Source organism: Podarcis tiliguerta (genome assembly GCF_965153285.1).
Source record: "Podarcis tiliguerta genome assembly, chromosome: 6".
Lineage (NCBI taxonomy): Eukaryota > Metazoa > Chordata > Lepidosauria > Squamata > Lacertidae > Podarcis > Podarcis tiliguerta.
The window spans coordinates 15,532,622-15,542,189 of record NC_139539.1 but is presented as its reverse complement, the minus strand read 5'-3'; the positions used below and the strand labels follow the sequence as shown (position 1 = coordinate 15,542,189).

The window sequence follows — 9,568 nt, the reverse complement described above, 5'->3', positions numbered from 1 at the left end:
TTTGTCCACACCATGCATAATTTGAACAGACCTCTATTATGTGGTGTCCCACCTTTACCATTTTTCTAACTGAAAAGCTTCAAACTAACATTTCCTCATACATATGATGCTCCAGCCCCTTGAAAGGATCATTTTTGAGGTGCAACACCCAGAACTAGACACTTGTCTTCCAAGTGTGGTCACACCATATATTAGTATAAAGCCACTATGTCCTGAGAGCTATTTACTGTAGAATTGTAATCCCTCTTTCGGTCACCTCCGTGATCGGTTCTTCTAAAGCATAGAGCTCTATGGTACCTAGAAATCACTGGAACATTCATTTAGCCAATCTGTTTAAAGTTACATCAAAACTTTCACACAGTGCATAGTCAGAATATGGAATTCGTGTGTACAAGAAGCAGTGATGGACACCAACTAGGATGGCTTTAAAAGAGGATTACACAAACTCATGAAGGTAAAGGCTATCAGTGGCAATGATGACTGTGCTTTGCCTCTATGATTTTGGGCGCAATATTCATCTGAATACCAGTTGTGGAACACTTCAGGAGGGGGAAGTGGGGCATCTTGGTGGCCACTGTGAGAAAAGGATCTGGGTTACCTGGGGCCATTGGCCTGTCTAACAGGTTCTTATGAGGTTCTTTGATCCAGATACATTTGTTAGGTAAAGTTTTGTAGTGTCATAGTCCAGTTTTTGTTGGGTCTCTAAAGGACATATCAAACAGTCTGGGAGTGACCCCTAAGAAGTCCCTGATGGTAATATTTTCCCAATTACTAGTTCCTTCGTTATGACAATCTCTTCTCCGTACACACATGTGAAGTTTAAAGCTAATTTCCACATGAAAGCTTTATGAGAATAGCATGGGAGATGAGCTGTTACTTAGTTGTTATTAATGCCTATCAGATTGGCCAGAGACATTCCTGCTTAACCACAGATTGAATTAAATATAATTTTTTTGTAATACATGTCTAAGGAACACATGATAAGTGACAAGTCATTGGTTCATTTTTTCATTTATAATGCATATGCTGTTCTAGCGTTCAGTTTCTTAGCCTTCTCAAGTTTTGCTTTTTAGGCTCTTTTGGCTAACTACTTTAAAGCACCAAAATAGTCTTACTCCTAAGAAGAAGTGAAACCTTTGTTGCACTACATAAACAATACAAAAAACCAAAACCCATGTTGCTTTTTACACATCTCATTTAGCTTGTGCTCTGTTTTAGATGTCTTCCTTGATAGTTCTCAATTTCAAAACAGTCTTGGATCCCAACTTTTAGACTACTGAGATTCATTTTCTCTAGGAAAATGTCAGCCAGCATGTCCAGTTTAAAAGGAGAGCAGTATTTTCATTGAATGACTGATTATACGTCTAGCAATGTATAAAAGGGTTTTTTATTGTAATATTGTTTTCATCTGGAGAGTCATTTTAGATAACTTTCAGTTGCATTCCTCGACTTGGCAAAATCAACCTCAAGACTTCTTAGGGTTGCTGTTCATTTTAGCTTTCTCCAAAAAACCTTTGTAGGCCACTGACATTGGGTTCAGAATTCTCACTTGGATTTTCTTTGTTGCAGTTGCAAATAATGCAACTTAATAGGATATTGTTTTTATTATTGCTTGTAAGCCGCTCTGAGCCTGGCCTTGGCTGGGGAGGGCGGGGTATAAATAAAAAATTATTATTATTATTATTATTATTATTATTATTATTATTATTATATACTTGTGCTCATCAGACAGCAGACAGAACATTATGTCCTGAATTGTCCACCCACTACATTGCGACACAAAATAAGATCATTTCTTTCTAGGATAGGCATACAAAGGGAAACACAATAAATAATGAACTAAGTCTCCTATACAGCTGTTTCCTCAGATTCACAATGTATTTCTTACTGGGATATGATGGTGCCTGCCATTCAAATAAGCAGATGGCATCCGTTGAAATCTTAATTATGTTAAAAGCTTTTCTCAAGTGTCAGCAGGACCCAATGTATTGAGAAGCTTGGACAAACTGGCATAGCCTACAGTACACAATAGATGGTGGTAAGAAAGTGAGTGAAGTGAAAAGGAGTATACAGGGGTCTGAAATGGTTGCTAAATTCTAGGTATTTTATTTGGAAAGGAGGCTGCCCCAGGTGACAGCTCCCAGTGTGATCCTTGCTGTATCTCCTGCATATAAATTAGAAAAGTCAGCAGCTGGTCCCTCTCTCTCCTCCTGCTTGCTCTCCTATCAGCCTGGCTTAACCAGATGTGCCCAGTAGCAAGGGGACAAAGCAAGGATGAGTCCTGGGGAGAAGTAAATCCAAGAATGAGATTAAGGGGGAGTAGAAGCTGTAAAATAAAACCCACCCGTTCAAGACTGAACACCTTGGCTTCCTTATGCTGTCATTCCCTTTATTTCCAACATAGAGCCAGTGTGGTGTAGTGATTAGGGTTAGATTAGACCCTGGGAGACCAGGGTTCAAATCCCACTCAGCCATGAAGCTCACTGGGTGACCTTGGGCCACTCGCTGCCTCTCAGCCTAATCTACCCACACAGGCTTCTTGTGCAGATTAAATAAGGAGGCAAGAACCATGTATGCTGCCTTGAGCTTGGAGAAGAAGGTGGAATATAAATGGAATAGGGTAAAAATAATAAAAACGTTCAGGCATGAGTGGTGTTTGGTATGTAAGTCAAATGATACCATCCATGCACTAGTGGGAGGTCCCAGCAGGCATGGGTGCTCTGCTCTGTGCCTGGAACAGGTAAGGAGAGGTACCAACTGCCACCATACGGATACTGTTTTGTACTGGAAGAAGCAAAGACCACCAGTGTCAAAGCAATGATTCTTCAACTTCGTTGGACTGGTCATGTTCGGATGCCTGATTATCATCTTCCAAAGCAACTACTCTGTTCCGAACTTAAAAATGGTAAGCATAATGCAGGTGGTCAACAAAAGAAGTTCAAAGACACTCAAAGCAAATCTTCAAGAATGTAGTATAAACACCAACAACTGGGAAATACTGGCCTGCGAGCGCTCCAGTTGGAGAACAGCCTCTACCAAATGCGTCATGGACTTTGAAGATGCTCGAACTCAGGACGAAAGGGAGTAGTGAGCTAAGAGGAAGGCAAACCCTCACCATGATCAATTCCTGCCCGGAAACCTATGTCCCCACTGTGGGACATGTGGATCCAGAATTGGCCTCCACAGTCACGGACTCATTGTTAAAACCGTGTTTATGGAAGACAATCTTACTCGGCTACAAGTGATTGCCAAAGAAGAAGAAAAGACTTTTGTGAAACCTCAACATGCAAAGTATTTGGCCGTGATACGGAGAAGGTATTCAGAGCGGGACCCAAGAACAGCAAGTCCACTTGGCAGGAGCTGGAAGTTGGAAGGCAGAGATGGAAGTGAGCAGTTGGTTCTCCATGGGGAGGAGAATCTGCCAGCACCTGAGGCCAGTCTCAGTCTACTAGCCTACAAAGAAGTGTGAAGGACCATGATGTGGGTGTATGAAACAAGGCCTCAAAGGGCACTGATATGTGCAAACACCCCAACTGTGGTAAGCCAAGACTTCAGTTCAGAGGATGGTGAACATCTATTTGAGGATGATCATTATGATGACTCATTTGAAAACAAACAAGCTAGACCATATATGTCCAAGATAAACGAAACGTTTCATTTGACCTGTGAAACAGTGACGTTTCTTGCAAAGTTGCTTTAGTTGACAGTGACTTGTACAAGCAGAAAGCAGTGGGCCAGACTCAACTCTGGTGACATCTCATGGGGGAGGGGGCATTCCCATGGTGTTGTCATTTGAGGTGACCCAATGTTTATTTTAGGCTGCCTGAGGACTGAGGTCATTGCTCATTAAAGTGTTTCATGGGGGGAAAATACTTTTTGTCCCAAAGAATCTTGAAGGGGAGAGCTTTCCGGAGGTGGAGAATATATTATATGGGGTATTATAAGTCATATTTTATAATTTTATAAACTATTTAGGGTATTCCCACAGCTCTTTGTCAAAAAAGGAACTAGGACCAGGAAACCAATAAAGTAAAATAAATCCCACATAAGACGGTGAGAATTCCAAGGTCACCACTTGTTTTCCAACTGCTTGAGGTATAGATCTTGCAAAATAATAATAATAATAATAATAATAATAATAATAATAATAATTCAGCACACTTGGTTGGTACCAATTTACTATTTTGGGTGCTGTGGCTTATGCACTAAGAGAGAAATCTTGACTGGGATTCAGACCTTGAAACATCAACCTATTGGAGTTGAATTGGCCAGAAGGGGTGGGGATTTTATTGCGCATGTGGGAATTGGCTGGATGCCCTTCTTGATTGATCACCCATTCTTTGTCTTGTCTACAGATATGAATGAGGTTGCTTTGCAGTAGTCGGAGGCCTGCTGCGAGAAAATAATAATTGGGTACTGTCTTTTGCACTCATACATCAGAGTGAGACCCAGGGAATTTAATGGGAATTACTTGTGAGTAATTGAATTGGGTTGTTAGCACTTAAATGGGGCTTTTTGGTACAGTATTCAAAATCCTTATAATTAGTTATTTCAGTAATTTTTACAACCCATGAATAAAGGAGCTAGGTCACTGAGGTGCTTCTACTACCCTTGTTATTGACTTTCAGGGAAATTTTTAAGCATCCCTGTTCATTCCTGCATTAGATATGTGGTAACTGTAAAATCATCAACTGAGAGTATGCGATTGGCCACCCACACCATGGACAAAAAGCTGAAGCACTAGACATAAGTCTCCCAGCATGACCTTCTGAAACCATTCTTCCAAGAAGGACTGGAACCACCACAAAACAGTGTCACTTAGTCCCATGCCAGCCATGAGAACCAGAAGTACACCATGGCTGGTGGTATTAAAAGCTGGTAAGAGGACCAACATGGCAACACTCCCCCCCCCCCCATCTTGCTCCCAGCATAAACTACCTACTAAGGGGACCAAAGCTGTCTCAGTCATATAAGTCCCAGCTGTTCCCCAATCTGCTGCCTGAGGTGACTGCCTCATGGGTGGGCTGGCCCTGTTAAAATGGCTCTAGAACAACACAGAAAGACCTAGAGTGGAGATGCTGTCACATGCTCAAGCATTTTGGCCAAGAATGGAATATTGGAAGTTGCCTAGAAATTGCCCGACACACAGTTGGATTCAGAGAGGTCCTACCAAGCCCTCATTTGGGCCCAGTGGAATAGTTGTGGAGAGACATTGGTCCCTCTAAAAGGTAAAGGGACCCCTGAACATTAGGTTCAGTCATGGCCGACTCTGGGGTTGCGGAGCTCATCTTGCTTTATTGGCTGAGGAAGCCAGCATACAGCTTCCAGGTCATGTGGCCAGCATGACTAAGCCACTTTTGGAGAACCAGAGCAGCGCACGGAAACACCGTTTACCTTCCTGCCAGAGGTACTTGCACTTTGATGTGCTTTCGCACTGCTAGGTTGGCAGGAGCAGGGACCGAGCAACGGGAGCTCACCCCGTCTCTGGGATTCGAACCGCCAACCTTCTGATTGGCAAGTCCTAGGCTCTGTGGTTTAACCCACAGCGCCACCCACATCCCATTGATCCCTGTAGTTACCCACTAACTGATCCTTGCTTTATTGGAACTCTCTGGGACTTCCCTCGGAGCAGACAAACTCGTAATTTTGTTGGTAGAATTTTTCTCCTGCCCATCCCCTAGCCTCCACCAAGAGACTTGTGTAGATTGCAACTGTGCTGTATATAAATTGTTTGGGGTGGAATCAGTATGTCCCCCAGCTCCTGGTGGCATTTCCAGCGTCGTCTATAAAGAAAAATGCTCTTTTAAAAGAGTTGACTGTTGTGTTGTCCCATTCTGGAAGTCAAGCACCTGATGCGCAAAGTTTTTTAAAAGACGCCTGTAGCTAACAAGTCAGGCTGTTCCTCCTATCATCTGTCTAAAATAGGAACCACAGGAAGATGAAGCAAAGCGAAAATATTGTGTGTCTTTTTCCTGTGTGTGGGTTATTTGCAGAAAGACTGTCATGAGAACAAACTTCACTTTGAAACTTGAGTCCCTTCTCTCATGCTTTGTACTGATTGTCTGTGGCCTTAGAAATTCCCTTTTTCCAAGAACATTTGTTCATTTTTCCCCACCAGTTCCTTCTGAAGAATATTATTTTGGATCCTTTTTCTTGAAATATATATTTTGTGACATACACAGAAGTTTGCAAAACGAAAGCTTTGATGGCTGATGATGATATAGGAAGGGGCAACAGTTATTGGTAACAACTATGGATAGAAAAATTGGACGCAGCAGATTTGCAAAGGTAGGTCAGCAGAGAACAATGTGATGGAATTTAAGAGAGTAAAAGATAAAGCCTATTGATGACTACTCAAAAGTAAATTCTACACTGCAACTTACTCCCATGTAAGTGTGAGATTGAAATCCGATGCACACTTTCCTGGGAATAAACTACATTGGACTCAGTGGAACTTTTGAGTAAACATGTATAAAATTACCGTATTTTTTGCTCTATAAGACTCACTTTTTCCCTCCTAAAAAGTAAGGGGAAATGTGTGTGCGTCTTATGGAACGAATGCAGGCTGCGCAGCTATCCCAGAAGCCAGAACAGCAAGAGGGATAGCTGCTTTCACTGCGCAGCGATCCCTGTTGCTGTTCTTGCTTCTGAGATTCAGAATTTCCCCCCCCTTGTTTTCCTCCTCCAAAAACTAGGTGCGTCTTGTGGTCTGGTGAGTCTTATAGAGCGAAAAATACGGTAATTTGTATCCTTCCAATACCCACACATATGAGAGTGGCTTACCCCTGAGTAGACGTACATAGGATTGCACTGTAAGTCTGGTTGGATGCAATGAGGAAATCTAAATTAATATTTTATTGCCAATATGTTCAGAAATGAACAGGGCAGAAATGAACACAATTGCATTTGTCCTTGTACACTGGCCTAAGAAAAACTGTTGAAGAAATTCTCTTTGTAGTGGTTGTAGTTTGGAGTGCTCATGGTCACAGTTCCAGCCAGTGAACTATGCTCTTTTCTAACATGGGTTTTCTGTGGGACAGGGGTCCCTCTCAAGAATCGGTCAGTCTTCTGTGGCCCCTGAGTTCCCATTGGACTGTTTCAGGGAATTTCCCTCTTTGAGGGTTCTGTCCCCTCCCCAAAAGATTTTGCATACAGTGGTACCTCGGGTTCAGAACTTAATTCGTTCTGGAGGTCCGTTCTTAACCTGAAACTGTTCTTAACCTGAGGTACAACTTTGGCTAATGGGGCCTCCTGCTGCCACCACGCCGCCGGAGCATGATATCTGTTCTCATCCTGAAGCAAACTTCTTAACCTGAGGTACTATTTCTGGGTTAGTGGAGTCTGAAACCTGAAGCGTCTGCAACCCGAGGTACCACTGTACTTCTGTAAACCTGGAGGTTCCCCATAGCCTGTCTTGAGTTAAAGGTAGTGCTATACTGGCACAGAAAATCGAATATTTGCTTGTGTGTGTGTGTGTGCATTTTATTCTCAGAAATATTGTTTCTCTGAAAAGAGGAAGGTCTAATTCAAAAGACAAAGGGAAAGGGGTGATGATGAGTAAAAGGAACCGGGGGCGGTGGGCGGGGGGATCATTGCACAGAACCGGTGCATGTTAAAAAGTGATTAAGCAGCAGATTCTAGCCAAGGAGACCAGATGGTCAATTTGAATAGCCGGGCCCCAGTGAAAGTATTTCATTTTCGTGGGGCTAATGTGCTTTGTTCTTCGCGATTCTCCTTCTCTGTGTGTGCCTCTAAAGCGATGCCATTACGAAGCCTTTGTTTTTGTAGTTTGAAGGGGGTTCACTGAGGCAGGACAGTCTCGGCGGAGTGAACACGGATAATTCAAAGCCGCCACCATAGCCCAAGACCGAACCTTGAAACATCAGCTGGGTTCTTGCAAGCCTGCTGGGAAAACATCCTCAAAATCTGCCCTGCTCAGACATATTTTTATTTTTTGCATTATAGTCAGTGATGCGCTGTTTCTAAAGTGTTGGAGATCTAAGAACAAGAACACTCTCTGTTTTGGCTTTTATTTCACCCCCTTCCTTTAGCCCCTTGACACTAGAGGCACCAAAATCCTCTGGGGTGGCGGAGATCATGGGATGTCCTCATTTGCATGGAGATAACTACAAGCCAATTGCTGCGCTGGAAGGGAATTTGCTGCGCGATTAGCTCCTCGCCTTTCATCCCCGAGGGCTGCTCGCTTCACTCGAAAGCTACTTCCCCATGCAAGGAGGCTGCACAAAAGGTCTGCACAAAACCTTGCCGTGCTGCAGACCAGCTTGATTGTTTGCCCCTTTTGGACAACAGAAAAAAAAGAGACAGGAATAAGAGAGACTACCTGGAGGGTGCGATTTCGATGATGGACGAGTAGAGGCTCACAGCTGAAAACAGCAAAATGAAAGTCAACGTGAGTGTAGCGGACGTTTCCTTGAGCTCCGTTCTGTTTTCATGGGGATGGGGCATTGTTGTTTCTAAGCGGCATTTATTTGAAGATTTGGTTTATTTTTAAAATGAAATTATTTCATATGGTGTATCTACACTTTGGGGCCATCTCCTCTGTAGATGCTGTCATTGTTTTTCATGTCATTGGTGAATGCCGGTACTTTAAAATCATGCATCTCTGCCCTCACCCTTCCCCTACGATTCAGTCCATAAACGAACATGCTTACTCAGGTGTAAATTCCACAGAGCTCAGTGGGGCTTCCTCTCTAGTAAGAGTTCTTAGGGTTGCAGCTTTTATTTCTGAAAAGAGGAGAAACTGATATATGCGAGAACGGAGAGGAGGTTTGTGTGTGATTGTTTTGGGGAGACAACCGCTCTTTGAATGCCCTTGCCCTCTTGTAGAAAAGATACGCTGTACTGATTGTGGGTGTTCAGTTTCTCCATTTTACTTTGATAATCTTTTAGGTGAGTTGAAATGTATTTCTGAACATCTGTGGCAATCAGAAATGCCTCACTCACCCACCCCTTATTTTGAGAAAGGCTACTTGTAACTGCTTGGGAGGAAGATAGGAAACTGCTTTGTACAGCATCATCAGACCACTGGTCCACATAGCTCACCACCATCTCCTCTGACTCCTAGCAGCTCTCCAGGATTTCTGGGAGCAGCTTTTCCCAACTTTACCTGGAGACACTGAGGCTAGAACTTCTGAATTCAAGGCAGGTGCTCTGCCAGGGAACTGTGGTCCTGAATCTGTCCAAAGTGTCCCCAATATGGTCTTTCTTTCACATAGACCATTTGTTGGGTGGACCGACTACTGCTTGCAGCTTACGGATTAGTTGTTGCAAAGAATGAGTACAGGAAGCTGCCTTGTATTGAGCCAGACCACTGGTCCCCCTAGCTTAGCATTGTCTTCACTGATGCACAAAAACTTTCTGACCCCACCCCACCTCCATGCAACAAGATATATTGTATGCAAAATGTTATGTGCATGTGTTTAAGTCCACTGTTATGGAGTGGGGATCCAGGCTTGCATTAGATTCTCAAAGGTGACTGTGACCCCAGAAAAGTTTAGGAGCCACTGCTTTAGATGGTGAATTTACTAGAATGACAATCTATTGTCTA

At 43.1% G+C, this 9,568-nt stretch overlaps 1 protein-coding gene across 3 annotated transcripts in view; it reads left to right on the top strand.

Annotated features, from left to right (window-relative positions):
• Positions 1 to 6,096: 6,096 nt before the first annotated feature.
• Positions 6,097 to 9,568, top strand: part of CASS4 (Cas scaffold protein family member 4) — a 48,657-nt gene continuing 45,185 nt past the window's right edge. Inside the window, exon 1 of one of the 3 annotated variants that reach the window (XM_083446853.1) lies at positions 6,097 to 6,288. In XM_083446853.1, the coding sequence (XP_083302979.1) occupies positions 6,253 to 6,288 (36 nt within the window). In that variant the 5' untranslated portion in view covers positions 6,097 to 6,252. Of the gene's footprint in view, positions 6,289 to 8,108; positions 8,411 to 9,568 lie in introns of those variants that run through there. The other 2 variants (XM_083446855.1, XM_083446854.1) reach the window with 2 other exon arrangements.